Source organism: Theropithecus gelada, chromosome 2 (genome assembly GCF_003255815.1).
Source record: "Theropithecus gelada isolate Dixy chromosome 2, Tgel_1.0, whole genome shotgun sequence".
Lineage (NCBI taxonomy): Eukaryota > Metazoa > Chordata > Mammalia > Primates > Cercopithecidae > Theropithecus > Theropithecus gelada.
This window is the reverse complement of record NC_037669.1, coordinates 182,269,376-182,284,260: the sequence shown is the minus strand read 5'-3', so window position 1 is coordinate 182,284,260 and position 14,885 is coordinate 182,269,376. Positions and strand designations below refer to the sequence as shown.

The 14,885-nt window shown below is 35.7% G+C and overlaps 1 protein-coding gene across 2 annotated transcripts in view; it reads right to left on the bottom strand.

Moving 5' to 3' along the window:
- ARPP21 (cAMP regulated phosphoprotein 21) overlaps positions 1-14,885 on the bottom strand; it is a 157,916-nt gene that overhangs the window by 79,115 nt on the left and 63,916 nt on the right. For both annotated transcript variants that reach the window (XM_025375233.1, XM_025375234.1), the window contains 3 exons: positions 9,326-9,434; positions 7,323-7,424; positions 931-968 (listed from right to left, as the gene is read on the bottom strand). In XM_025375233.1, coding sequence (XP_025231018.1) covers positions 931-968; positions 7,323-7,424; positions 9,326-9,434 — 249 coding nt within the window. The remainder of the gene's footprint in view (positions 1-930; positions 969-7,322; positions 7,425-9,325; positions 9,435-14,885) is intronic.

The following is a 14,885-nucleotide window of genomic DNA, read 5'->3' as shown; positions in this document are numbered from 1 at the left end:
ATCTTTAATGCCCAGTTTAAATTTCTCTGAGTACTGGCATTTAATCAGTATCCATTTAATCAATGGTATAGGAATACCCATTAAGCAAACCCCTGAAATAAAATTAACCACCACTTTATTTATAGACACCATATTTTCCAATCAAGTTGCCCATTTTGATGCCTCTTAAATGTGATTAGTGCAGTTAATGTGGATTCCTTAATTTGCCCTGAGTATCTGCAATTAAATCAATGGGATATTTTAATATATATGTCAATTTAGAATGATTTTTGAAGCGTATATATTAAGTTTGAAAAATTTTGCTCTTATCTCCAAGATTTTCTTTAAATGTTATAACCCATTTATTTTACAACTACCTCCCCCTACTAACTCCTATGCCAGGTACACTGCTAAATCTAGGCCAGTTTAGATAAGATTTTCAAGGTCAAGTCTTTTATGAAGATGAATAGATTGTTTAGAATAAAAAAACTGGAAAGAATATTATTCCTATTGTTACTTGTATAGCTATAAATAGGGCACAGGAAGTGGCCAACAATACCAAATATATGCATGCTTCCAGTGGACTGCTAAATAAGCCAATGAAACTGCAAGTTCCTGTGATGTCTCAATATTTATTATTCTTAATGCCTGGTGAAGGTAATAGGAAGTTTACCTTTGCAAGGACCAGAAATTGAGACTTTAAATGAGAAAAATTTTTACAATTCTGTTTGGAATTAACTGAGGGAAAATTTTTTCCAAATTAGATAATTTTTAGATGTGTTAAATAACATACACGTGTGAATATATATGTGTGTACGCATAGATATATGTATTTGCTAATACATATATTCAAGCACACACTTATATATGGGATATATATTTATGAATATACAGAACACACATGACAGACGTTGTTCCTCTAAAGACATGGAAAAGTAAATTTTACTTTACCTGTTTTCCACAAAAAGGCTTTCCTGGGAGCAAACTGACTGAAAAATAAAAAAAGGCATTGGATCAGACGTTCTGGATATGCTGAGGGATCCCAAATACTTGCCTGATTTTAAAACTAATTTGCCCCTCATAGGGGAAAAGAATTAAGAAAAATAGGTACAAAAGATAGAAATAAAAAAGGAAAAAGGTAGGTTAGGATTAGAAAAGTAAGCAATTCTCATGCCGCATAGGGTATTTTTCCTTCAGGGCGTCTCCGGATTTTAGGTTTAGTCTGTTCGGCATGGAGGTCGGAAGAAGAGAGATGTGAATGAAACCGCTGGAGAAACGTGTGGCCGTCGGATTCTGAGCTAGTGGTTTCTTCTGGAGCTGCAGAGTTGCAGCCACCAACCAACAAAAGCCAAGGGAAAGGGTTCAAATCAAAGCAGAGCATGCAAACTCCATACGATCCACCTAAGAATGGGAGAGCCATAAAGCTACAATCCTGAAATTATTACCTGGTAATGATAAACTCTCACGAAATAAAGAGATTGACTGCAAGACTCTCATAATTGAAGAAATGCCATCAATTATTAATCTTAAGTAAGAGGGGAAGGCCAGAAGACAAGCTAATTAAAAAAAATCAAGCTCCATCTAATATTTCCCAGTTTTTCACATAGAAAATCAATGACTTTCTTCTTAGCTTCTATTCACCGAACATTCATTTCTCTTCTATTTTGTGTTTATGCACAATGTAGGGAGGATAAAATTCCATTACTATTACATGCTGAGGAAAGGTGGATCAAATTAAATTTAAACAAATAGAAAAGAGAAGTCTAGACAAGATATGGTGGTGTGATCCTATAATAGGGTGACTGTATTTAGGAAGTAACACAAAACCATTTCCAAAGTACTTGAGTTTCTAAACATAAATAAATACACATCCTGCTATATATGTAGATTTTCCAAATGATGAATAAATGACCTGTTAAAGGGATAAACAGAAACTTAACAGGTCAATTTTAAGATAAAATAAAGCTAAAGAAGTAATAATAACCTTTCAATAACCAATTATTGACTTAAAAGATTCTGCTAATGTAACCACTTCTGAGAGGCAAGCAGAATATTGGTTTCTATTTTCATTTTGCTAGAGAAATAATTTCCTTCCATTAAGTCAAAGGGCTAGATTTAGACATGGGGTTTCCTGAGTGTTATGAGCATTTCAGTGAAGGTGTCTCTAGAATAGTTTATGCTTTAACCTTTCTGCGCTTAACATGCATCCTGAATTTCAAGTGTGCAAAAACCTCATTTAAGAAAAAGCAAAAAGAGACAATTAAAAGATAAAGCTTTTTGGAAAATATCTTTTTAAAAATCTTGACGTTTATATATGAAAGGGAAACAAGGAAAAATGATGTGCCATTGGCATTCCTATGAAGGGCTCTTTACAGTACACTAAATGTCCTGACTTCTTTTATTTCCTTTAATTTGGTTTTACTATTGGCTGGAGTCAAGTAAGGTATGTAAAAGAAAGTGAGGTTAGCTCAGATATACATTATGAGTTTATACGTTGCCACTTTTCAGCTCTCATAATTGGAAACCAGTTGATTGTGTTTATAATGTTTTGTCTGGATATTGGAATTATTGAGACTCTATTTCTCTGAAGGAGTTAATTAAAGACATAGTGACCTCTTCAGACTCAATGTAATAGCATCAGGGGAAAAGTTAAGAACCCCAAACTCTGTATTAAAAAGTAAGATACAAGTAAGTCAAAGATACCTTGCCCATGCCAAAGTGGTGGCTCACACTTATAATCTCAGCACTTTGGGAGGCCAAGGCAGGCAGATCGCCTGAGCTCAGGCGTTCGAGACCAACCTGGGCAACATGGCGAAACCCTGTCTTTACAAAAAATACAAAAATTAGCAGGGCATGGTGGTGCACACCTGTGGTTCCAGCTATTGGTAGACTGAGGTGAGAGAATCACTTGAGCCCAGGAGCTAGAGGTTGCAGTGAGCCGAGATCATGCCACTGTACTCCAAGCAACAGAGACCCTGTCTCAAAATTTTTTTTTTTAAATAAAAAATACCTTGCCCAATAACATCTCCAGTATTTTTCTGATTTCTTTGGAAAGTTTCTTAAAAATTATCTCATTATCCCCTCAACTACATTTTCATAAATAAGATAGATATGGTTATGGGCTGTGATTCAGTAGCTGATGAAAATAAACTTTTTTAAAAGTAGTATTAATAACTTGCAAATTTTAATAGCAGAGAAAGATAAAATTGTCACAGTAATTAAGTGCAACATTCAAAGCTGTCACTTATATGCATTTTTGGATATAAAAGGCTTGCTTCTTTTTAAAAGAAGAAAAATGATTTTGCTTAATGGGTTATAGAGTTCTCTCCCACATCCCACCCTCAACTCTGGTGGCACCACATGCCCTTATCACCCATTCCCACTGAAGAGGAGTCCCAGCATATGCTAGGAGGACCACAGATGAACTCTTCACTGAATCCCTATTTATACACAAATATCCTTCAGAAATTAGCCTCCAGGCAAAACATACCTTCTCAAGTGTATTACTTTATCAATTTAACCTTTCCAAAGTCAGTTACATTGCATAGAATTAACCATAAAATAAGCCTAAATATAAAGTTTTGCCAAAGGAATAAAGAACATTTCAAATATACTGACTACAAAAAATACATTTATTATTTGGGTACTAAATTCTAAATTGTTGTTTTGACTTACAACTATTTAGTTCTCAAATAATGAAGAAATGTGTCTTATCTCAAGATGTCAAAATTCTCAAAGTGGATTTGAATTTGTTTCTGGAAAATCCCCAAAGCAACTCACATATTTTATGTGCCTGCATACAAAAGTACTCTCTCTCTCTCTCTGTCTCAATCACTCTCTGTCACACACATACACACACACCACGCACGCAAACACACGCCCCTTAGACACCAAGATATATTTGGACATTATTCAAGAATGTCTCTGATATTAGAATAAATTTGACTGTTGCTAAATTGTAAATACTAGGAAGTATTTCTGAACTCTCTACTTTTACTTCAAGTAGCAAAACAATACATTTAAGCAATATTTGAACCTGTTTGAATAACTCCACTACTTAAATAATAATTGCCAAGGAGAGCTGCTTTGTTAGCTCTGTTTTCAAATTATGAAGAAACTAAACTAAAGACCAGCTATGAAAAAGATTAGAGTTCTGTAACATAGTTTCCTTATGCTGGATTCTTTGCATTTGTTCTCTAATTGATTTAATATACTGTAATTATCATCTTATGAAAGAATGATCTTGTGCCTCAGCCATTTGGGCACTGGTAATGATCATTTGGGGATCTGGAAGTACTAGATGAAGGTCCCCTAAAGTGTGCTGGCTTTATGTTTGTGTCAATAGAGGATATAGTAATAGTTTCTTTAAACAGAGTCACCCCCAATGATCCCTGCCATTTGATATTCACAACCTTGTGTGGTACTTCCCACATTGTTCCAAGGTGGATCTGAGTGTCCAAGACAACATAGCTGGGGAGACATATCATTTCCAAGATTAGGTTATAAAAGGCTGTGGCTTCCATCTTGGGCTCTCTCTCTCTTTCTCTCTTAAATCACTTTCCTCAGGGGAAGCTAGTTGCCATGTCATGAAGACACCAAACAGCCTATCGAAGCCTACATTGTAAGGAACTGAGATCTCCAGCCTATAGCCAGTGAAGAATTGAGGCCTTCCAATAATCATGTAAGAGAGTTTGAAAGCAGATAACCACTTGATCAATCCTTCAGGTGACTGCAGCCTCAGTTGACAGCTTAACTGCAACCTCAGTAAGACTTTGAGCTAGAATCGCCCAGCTAAACCACTCCCAGACTCCTGACCCATAAAAACTGTGAGTGTTTTTTGTTTGTTTTCAGCTGCCAAATTTTGGAATTTTTTGTTATAAGACAATAAATCGCTAACACATAGAAAATACCAGTGGTATGAATACATATCTCTAGCAGAACTATACAGATAGAGAGAAAGACACTGGTTGTTTCTTGCCCTCTAAGAGAAAGGGTCTTAACCTTTTAAGGGTTATGGAAACTTGTAAGAATATGATATATAATAGGGACCATTTCTTTAAAAAATGCACACATGTTCATGAACATGATTTGCAAATGATGTCTGGGATTTCATTGAATCCTTCAAGCCCTTCTATAAGTATAGTCTGGGTATCTGATGCCAATTTAAACCCCTGCCCTACGATATCAAGTTAAAAGGCATGCTAGAAACAGGCTGGTCCTCCACTCAAATTAGTAAAGCCAGAAAAGCTGGCCACTAGAGAGGCTACCAAAGGGGCTCACACCTCCATTCCTACAGAGAGAAGAAGCCACAGCATTTTAAAGAAGGTTGCCAAATGATTTCATGGATTAAAAAAGCTATGGCAATAGCTTGACATTTAAGCTTTCTCACATTTACATGTGCTTTTATTTTTTAAAAACTGTTGATACAGCATGTGGGCACAGATGCTTCAAATAGCAACACTTGCCTAAAATGTTCAACCCAGATCCCCAGCTGTTAATCTCGTTAACAAGGTTGTAGGGAAATGCAATGTATAAAGAAAGTCATGCAGACCCTGTCTCCCTGTGACCTCTCTTTGGACCTGAGAGTTGGCAAATGAAATAAGCAGCACAGGCGTCATCTTCATCACAGACAGGCATCAGTGACAGACTTTCTGTCACCTAGCTGTCAAGTGTCTAGCAATGTGACACAACTTTAAAAAGAGCATAATATTGTTTGTGCATTTTAGGTGGGGTTTGTATTTTCTTTTCAACATAACTCATTCATAAATTACTTGACCTGCCAGGACCAGAGGGTGAGGGAAAATGTATGTGTGTGTGTGTGTGTGTGTGTGTGTGTGTGTGTTCGTGCGTGTGTGTGTGTGTTTGAGGAGAAAGAGCAGGAGAGAGAGAATAAGAATAAAAAATGAATTAGCTTTCAAAAAAAAATTATCTCTATGAAGCTCTATGAAGGTCTTCAGACAGGCAAATGCTACTTCCCAGGCCACTGTAGGCATCCTTATCCTATTATGACTGGAATAGATCCTCTCATAACTTCATTCTTGTATCCACCAAACACAATTAAAGGCCCACCATATGTCAGGCTGTGTTTTGCATTATCTAAAATTCTGACCATAATAAAAGTCTAAGTAGCCTACCCATATGCAGAGTCTTCCAAAATTGCATCCAGACCTCCAACTATGGTAACTTCCATCTCCCTCACTCTCTCACTCTCCTAATTTCAGAGCTCTTAGCTGGATTATCCAATCATCAAAATTCTATTTCAGTGTGTTCAGGAAAGGTGGCGGGGGTTGTGGCGGGGTGGGATATAAACGTGAAAGAAGTGCAGTGGTGGAGGAGGTTGAATCTCCCCTGCACTTTCATATTAAAGGAACCAGCACCAGCTGGAAGATCAGAGAAACTGGCTTTGGCCTGAAACTTTTCAGGACAACAGTCTTCCTCCAAGTCAAGCACTGAAGCCTACTTCTCTGGGCTGGCTTTGTGTGGCCTCCAGAAGCAGATCATAGCAGGAGATCAGATATTCCACCAGACTCAGCAAAGCTTGCAGCGTTGGCCACGGAGTCTTACCAAGGAGCTCACACTTCTACTTAGGCAGGGTGAAGAACCCACATCATTTGAGGAGGTTGCTAAATGATTGCATGGAATGAAAACGCTATGGCAGTTGCTTGCCCTTTTCCTTGCGTTTAAATCCAGCCTCTATTTTTTTTTTTTTTTACCTTTTAATGTTTAATTAATTGCATTTTATCTTGACCATAGCGGGTAAAGATAAAAAATTCCAACCTTTTTTATTGTTGTTGGGATTTGTTTTATGATTATTCCCTTGACAAACTGATCACAGATCTGATTTGGAATTGAGGAGAAACAATCTAACTTTAGTGTAATGAAATGTCCATATTTGCTAAGAACCCAGAAAACACTCGTTGTATATGGATGTGTGTGTGAGATCAACAGATTCTTTCTTCTTTGTAATTCTTTCCCCTGTACAATGTTGTTATTAAAAAGAAAACAACCCTAGGTAGGTAATCTGTTGGCTAATGTGGAGGTGAAGGCATTTCTTCAAATCTGACAACCGCTCTCTGTACTTAAGGTCTGTATCACTGACCAAAATCATACCTCTCTATGTGTCCCCACCAGTCATGTCCTAAGAACATGCCCAAACCCTTGGCTAGGTTTCTATCACTTCCCTGAACCAGATCCTTTTCCAAAATCACCTCTAGTTTTCTTCGGTTTGATTTGTTCTTTGGCTCCAGGCTTTTTATTCCTGCCACCTCGCTGTCTGGGGAATGAGGAAGCCTTACTGCTGATGGAAGGAGTGCACTAAAGAGGCAATTAAAACAACTACTCACATCGTGTGCAAATATTCTCTCCCTCACTCTCTGATATTCCTCTTCTCTCTCTTCAATTGATTTACTTCGTCTGTCATCTCTAAATGGATGCATTCTGTTTTGCTGAACAGAAAAAAGAAATCAGGAGGGTTATCCAAGTTGCGTTGTTAGAAATCTGTGGTTAAGCAACTGTCAGCTAAGAATAATAAATGTTCACTTAAACAAATGGAGCCTGAAAAGTCTCATTCTCTCTGTTCCCTGAGGAGGCTGTGTTGGGTGCATGTACCAAGTGTGTGCATGACATGCAGTAGTGAGAGGTGTTTGCTGCTGCTGGTTGGTTCTTCACTGGATGCAATAGCACAGGTGTTTCCAAAATGAGTTCACCTCACTGTGCCTCAGGTATTCAGCCAATTCACATACATGGTGGCTCATCACTGATGGACTCTGTCTCTCTTGCTTACCTGTGTGGTTCTGACACCTCAGAAGGAGGCAGAATGCCGGTGAAAAAAGAGGAAGTGGCTAGTTCAAAGTGGCTGAGGGAAGAAATCATTTTGAAAGCTTGGGGACTGGAGAAAAAGCAAGTGAGCAAAGAAAGTAATGAAGAGAAAGGAAGATGTGGACACTATCACTTCACATTCTATTTTGTGTTATTCATTCAGTGACTGATCCTACGAATTGCATTTAGCATAGAATGAATGACCCCAGGTTTACAGGCTAAAATTTAAAAACCTGTTTGTTGACAAGAGTCAATACCAAGAACTCTAAAGTAATGCTTCAAAGAACCCAGCATGAGGACTGTTCTTTATCCTATTTTCTGAACTACTTCCTGAATCTTAAGTCTCCTTCCATCTATTCTTTCCATTCCTCACAAACTGCTCTGCACTAACCACATCCATCCATCCACTCAACAGACACCCACTAAACATGACACAGGCACGTGTTTCATAGTCAACAGGAGCCATGGTGGAGCTTGGTGGTAGTGGGAGGAAACGAGATACAAATGATGAACAAGTTTTCAAAAAGTGCGTCAGAGATGCACATACTGGCTGAATGACTCACTGAGAGTGATTAAAATGGTAACTTGAGATGCACATTGTCTTACCTTTAAAAATTCTAAAGCAAAGTCATTTTCAAAAAAATCTATTTTGATTGTCAGAGACACAAAGTATAATTGTAATGGCATTTATATGACTTTCTATTGTTACTATCATTTAAAAATTTGTGGGATTTTTTTTTTTTTTTTTTTTTGCCATTTACTTAGCTTTCTTCTAGTCACCCTGGATCCCACAGCCCCCATCTAAAGAAGAGATTTAGTAAAGCCTCTTTACTCCTGTCCAGGTACCACAAATAAGGCTACTCTAGAACAACATAATGTTTTGTCACAAGCAAAATACACGAGGATCAAGTTCTGCTACACTTCATGCAAAACAAGCAGACAATTTACATGGACCATAAAACATGGGAAGGAGAGGGGATAAAAGACTAAAACATGAACTCAATTCTTTTCTGTGAAGACTTATTTTAGGATAGTTGCAAAATCCACCTGTCCTCACCATAACAAGGTTTGTTCTTTACAGCTACACCGGTTGATCATCGGTCCGTATTGATAATCCAGCTCAATTTGTGCACAACTGAAGGACAAAGCTGTAGGGAGTGGAACGACTGCCATAGTTACACAGACATCTGGAAATGCGACTGACAAAGCTTTACTCCACAGCTCGGAGCCTGTGGCATCCCGACCCCCCCAGACATGCAGCAGAAACTGCGCCAAGCACCACCCATGCAGCCCAACACAGAGCCATTGCTAAAGCAACCAGGACATTTTTTTTTTTTTTTTTTTTTTTGCTACCCATTGAATGCCAAAGGGGGAGGCAAGGAGGAGAAGGAGGTTGGAGATAGGACAGTGGTATCAGAGGCAGGGGAGGATTGCAGGGAAGGCAGGGACAACAGAGGGACGACAAGAACATCAGTCAGCCCACCTTCAAAAACAACAATGTCAGCCACTCTCAAACTTGAGAACCAACCTGATTGTCTTCTTTATCAATACTAGAGTTATCTCGCTTCAAGATAAACCGCTTCTGGGATTCTTCACCTTTTTCATCTTTTAAATGTTCACAAAACCTTTGCTCTGGTCTGCCAGCAAAGTAAAACATATCAATAAAAAAGTTTTTTCCCCTTGTTTAAAGTTATTTCTTAGTGTTGTTCTTCCCCCACAGTGTCATTTAACTTAAAAGTTTACAAGTGGTTTTGATATTAGAGTTGCTGGCAATATACAGGTAGGTAATGATATGTCACTTCACATGTTGTTAGAATACTTTTTGTTGTTTTGAATTTGGGGTCTTGTTTGCTACATGCTGCTCATCATGGCTGAAATTGAGAAAAAAATTTAAAGGCCTTCCTGTATATATTGTATAGATGTTTTCTTTAGTTCTTTTGACTTCTATTATTCCTGAATTCAAATAACTTCCTGACCATATTCTCAAACAAATATACATGTTTAGAACTTGACAGTAACACATTAATTCACCAATGTCTGGAAACCGACAGAATGTCTTCTATCACACCTTCCCTTTTAAGAGTCTTTGGACCGTACAGCAAGAGAGGATCACTTAAAAACTATTTTCTGTCTCCTCCAATAACAAACGCTCTGGAATCTGACTCCAGTAAACTCTGACACTCTTGACCATGTCTTGTAAATCAGTTCAGTAATTGGAGAAACTGGAGGTATTTAGTTTAAACAACTTAATGGCTGATTAGCATGGGGAAAATGCTTCAAGCAGTTACACACTATTGATTAGTCAATTGATTTTTTTTAGGTCCTCTTAATCATTTGGTATTATTAAAGGAAAGGGCTCCATTTCCTTGTTAATTTCCCACAGTTGTCATTGCAGACCACAGAACTCAGTGAATGATCTGGACTTGGGTTCATCCACAGAGGAAGTGCTAAAACGTTTGCTTCTGACTTAGACTGTTAAAATTTATGACTCTCATTAAAGGGTCTCTGTCATATCTGATGTATTACTTCTGAAGCCTAGAAGGTTTTCTGTCACTGCTGGGTTCATTATGCTTTGAGTCATTAGGAAGCCACTCACAGAGTCTGTTGTGTAATGTGAGTGACCAGTAATTAAGAGAAACTTATCATTTACTCCTAGCTCCAAAATAAGCAAATAGCACTTTGAAAATAAAGAAGTTTAAATGTATAATTCAAATCTTGATGAGAAGCATTCTTTCTTTCCTTAAATATGTGTACATAAATTGTAATAATATTGATGAGCAGACAATAGCAAAAAACTGGAATAGTATCCGTTAGAGTTTTGTAAACTGAGTATAATTTTTGGAACATGGTGTCAATATCTTATTCAATCCTTACAATAAAAGTTCGGTGCAGAAGCAAATATTTTTTGCCTCTTTTAAAGACAAGGAAACCATCCCTCCATGCTTCTTTTGATTTCACGTTTATGCATTTGCCCAGTAAGCCACAGGCATCACACAGCCTGGTCACATCCTTCCAGGGACTCAGTTTTGTTCCTCTGTATTGTACACAGTGGGCTGAAGACCCTCAAACTCAAAAATAAAGAACCAAAATCCTCCAACAAATTATCCTAGTTTTCAATGTAAATGTTTTCCACCAAACTTAAAATGTAACCAAAAACCTGAAAGTGCTAATACGACATATTGAAATTACTATTCTAGAGAAGTAAACTTGTACTTTACAATGAAAAGGCCATTTACAGTAGATAAATTAAACATGTTTCAGTGTAGCATAGTCAAAAGACACTTCAATTTCTTATTACACTGTAAAGATATTACAGTGTAGACTTGCAGGTCCCTGTAAACACTAGCAATTCTCTAGATTTTTTTAAAGCATTCCAACATTTTCAACCAATACTTATATGTTGTTACACATTTTTTTTCCCATAGTAAGTGAAATTAGGATGCTGACTTAAATACAGATGTTGATTGTATCAATACTATTTTGGTGTCTTCTAATATCCCTAAGCTCTGTAATCTGATAAACTCCAGCTAAGTGAAATGATTTACTAACTTCTAAATTTACAGAAATTTTGTTTGTATTTGTTTATAATAGTCTGTAATTGTCCATTTACAAATAAAATGATCTCAGAATGTGAACTTTCTGATTCATGAGCATAAAGTGAATTTGTTATAGATTGACTTATTGAGGTTGAAAAGCATTAAAGTGAGATTTCAGCATACTAACCAGAATCAGAATTTAAGTTTCATCTCAGTACAGACCTTGTCTTTTTTAAATACTTAAGTCTTAGTGCCTAGAACCATGCCTGGTACCTGAGAGGCATTTGGCTGAATAAATAAATTAACCAATGTATAAACAAATGAACATTTACCACAGCTATTCATAAATCACTATAATTCAGGGACAGACAAAAAAGTCACTTAATAAGATATAAAATTTTAAATCCTATAATTATACATCAGAAGAGAATTTGGTTAGTAGGAGTATACATTCAAATTTAGAACATTAGTAAGATCTTTAAAGATCAGATTTATGTTTCTATTTATATTGACCAAAATTAATCACGTTACAAAAACAAATGTTTTTGTTTGTTTTAAATCAGAGAGTGTCTCTTGGGAAGACATGAAAGTGAAAATGAAAATTTTGGCTTTCTTAGTTTGGGAACTTCTCAGTTTCAAGTGTCATTGTAACTTTAAAACAGCTATTTAAACATTATTTTAAAAATATCATTTCCATTTCTTTGTGGTAGTCATTTATTTGCTTTTTATATATTTAGAAAAAAATGCATCTACAACATAACTAAAAAGTAATCAAAAGGCTTATTCTAATTAATAATGTAAATATTATTTAGAGCAAAAATATTTCCCACTGACACAAATTATGCAAGATGCATCCTTAATAACTGCATTTCAAACCCCTTAGGATTTTTTCAAATATTGAAATGTAATAGTTCAAATTATTAATCCTTTTATATTTTTCCAGAAATATTTAATGATCATAGAGTAACTATTAGAAATTTGCTTAAAAAATCAAGTGAATCTAATAAAATTTTTCTAGGTTGATTTGATAGAGAATTGTTTATGATTATAGCACTAAAGAGCAAATTTGCAGTTTAAACTTATGCAAACTGAGGCATATACCTGAAGTATTGCAAGTGATTAGACTAAAAATTACTGGTAATGTACCATTATATTGTAGCTTTGAAAACTCAACTCCCTTTCACAGTTAATTTACCACCATAGCAATATTATTTCTAAGCAATAAAATGAATAGAACTAAAACAATGTATTGTAGACCTTTATTTAAAATGGTAATGGGTAACTTTTAATGTATTAATATGTGAATGTAATTAGATGAAAACATTCTCAAAACTGCAAAAGGTTGTGGTATTTATCAAATCAATGATGACTAGACTTTACTATATATTTTACAGCCCGGCATCATTCATGCCTAACTTCTTTTTCTGGTAGATTTTAGTACATATGGTATTATTTCTATCTTTCTCTATATTATCATCAAAAAAGCATGGAAAATAAATGTAATGCTCATTCTAGGTGAAAAATACTTTCTTCTACTGAAGGTAAAATATGTTTTTCCACAATTTGTAGCACATAACTACTGTGAAACTTATTGTTCATGTGTAGTGAATAGCACTGGCATTTCTGGTCAATTTCTTGGCAACTCCAATGAAACCTTTGAAAAGTCAGAATTAATTATTCATTGTTCCTTAATTAGGCACAGTTCATGAATTGAGAAACAGTGTGGCTGAGTGAAGATAATCAAACTCTTGTCTTCTAGTCATTCAGTTCCAATTTTAGTTTTTTTTCCCCTCGAAGCTTGAAATAGATGAGTACCTATTATTATTATTGTTTTTAATCTTTCTTATCTTGAAGTATTTTAATAATTTACCTTACTGCCAGGTTCTTAAGACCGGATTTATTACTTTTCTTCCAAATAGTTAACCTTAATCCTTCCCTTATTTTCCAAATATAAATGAAGAATTTAATTCTACTGAATATGTAGAGTCATAGAGAGAAGTCTTGAATTTCACCCTAAGTAACTGAAAGGTGGTTATCAGTATGCATGCATATCTCAACAAATAAAAGTTTCTATGCACAACAGTATAAACTATGTTTATGGTGTAAGACACCTATCAAAAGCATTTTAATAATCAAACAAATTAGAGAAATCTAATGACACTGTTCCCTTAATATTTCAAACATTTTCAATTAAAATATGTACATTTTGGATGTATTTTATTGAACATAGGAAAGTCTTATGCTCTTCTTTTTAAATAAGTGTATCTCACAATTTGCATTATCAGTTTGTCATTTCATACCACTTCGTTTTCTTTTAAATGAGACTATTATACCTTATAAACTTAATATGTGCAGTGCTAAGTAGCCAATGTTCTTTATTAGCATATTTCAAACTCTTGTTCCAAATTTTGTAACACCCTTGGAAAATTCATTTTATTCTTCTCTGCTTCTATAGTGTACTGTATATATAAGCAGAGGCATGCAAACCAACTCTTTAACTCTCCTTTAACATAAGACTTTTGACGAACAACAACATTAAGCACAACATTTAAAAACAACATGCATTTGTAAGACATCTCTTACACTGGCACCTCTGCTCTGACAAACAATTTGGCTATGTGGATTTGGAGACTTAAACATTTTTAAATATTTTGTCTTGACAAAGTGGTTCCATTTTAAATAATGAATCCAAAGAAAATAATAAATGAATGCAGAGTTCTATCATTCACAACAGCAAAATAGCGAAAATCTATAGTAGATTAGGTAAGCAATTTAAGGTATGTAATGTATGATATGTGACTCTTTAAAATTATATCCAATAATATTGAGTAACACAGAAAAGCAATTAAAAATGTAGATATGATTTGATCATATTTATGTTGAAACTATAATATATAAGAATAATAATGCTAGGAGTAAGTATGTCTCATGGTGGGATAACAAGAAATTTTACTTTAAACCTTTTATATACTTGTGATTATGAAAATAATAATTATTTTATAACAACAAAATGATGAAAATTATTAGCTTAAAAAGATAGAAAAACAATTCAACAACTTAGTAGTGGTTTGCGCCCAATTACTGGATAATAGATAATTAAAATATTCACATACTTTGGATATTTAGAAAATATTCTTTCATAGCACATATTATTACAATCACCTAAAATAGGCATTAGATATTTTGTTTTGTCAAACCAATTCTCAATTGTTCCACTGCACTGCTACTTTTAAAAATACCAGATTTTTTTTTTTTTTTTTTTTTTTTTTTTTTTTGAGACGGAGTCTCTCTCTATCGCCCAGGCTGGAGTGCAGTGGCGCAATCTCGGCTCACTGCAAGCTCCGCCTCCCGGGTTCACGCCATTCTCCTGCCTCAGCCTCCCGAGTAGCTGGGACTACAGGCACCCGCCACCGCGCCCGGCTAATTTTTTGTATTTTTAGTAGAGACGGGGTTTCACCGTGTTGACCAGGATGGTCTCGATCTCCTCACCTCGTGATCCTCCCACCTCGGCCTCCCAAAGTGCTGGGATTACAGGCGTGAGCCACAGCGCCC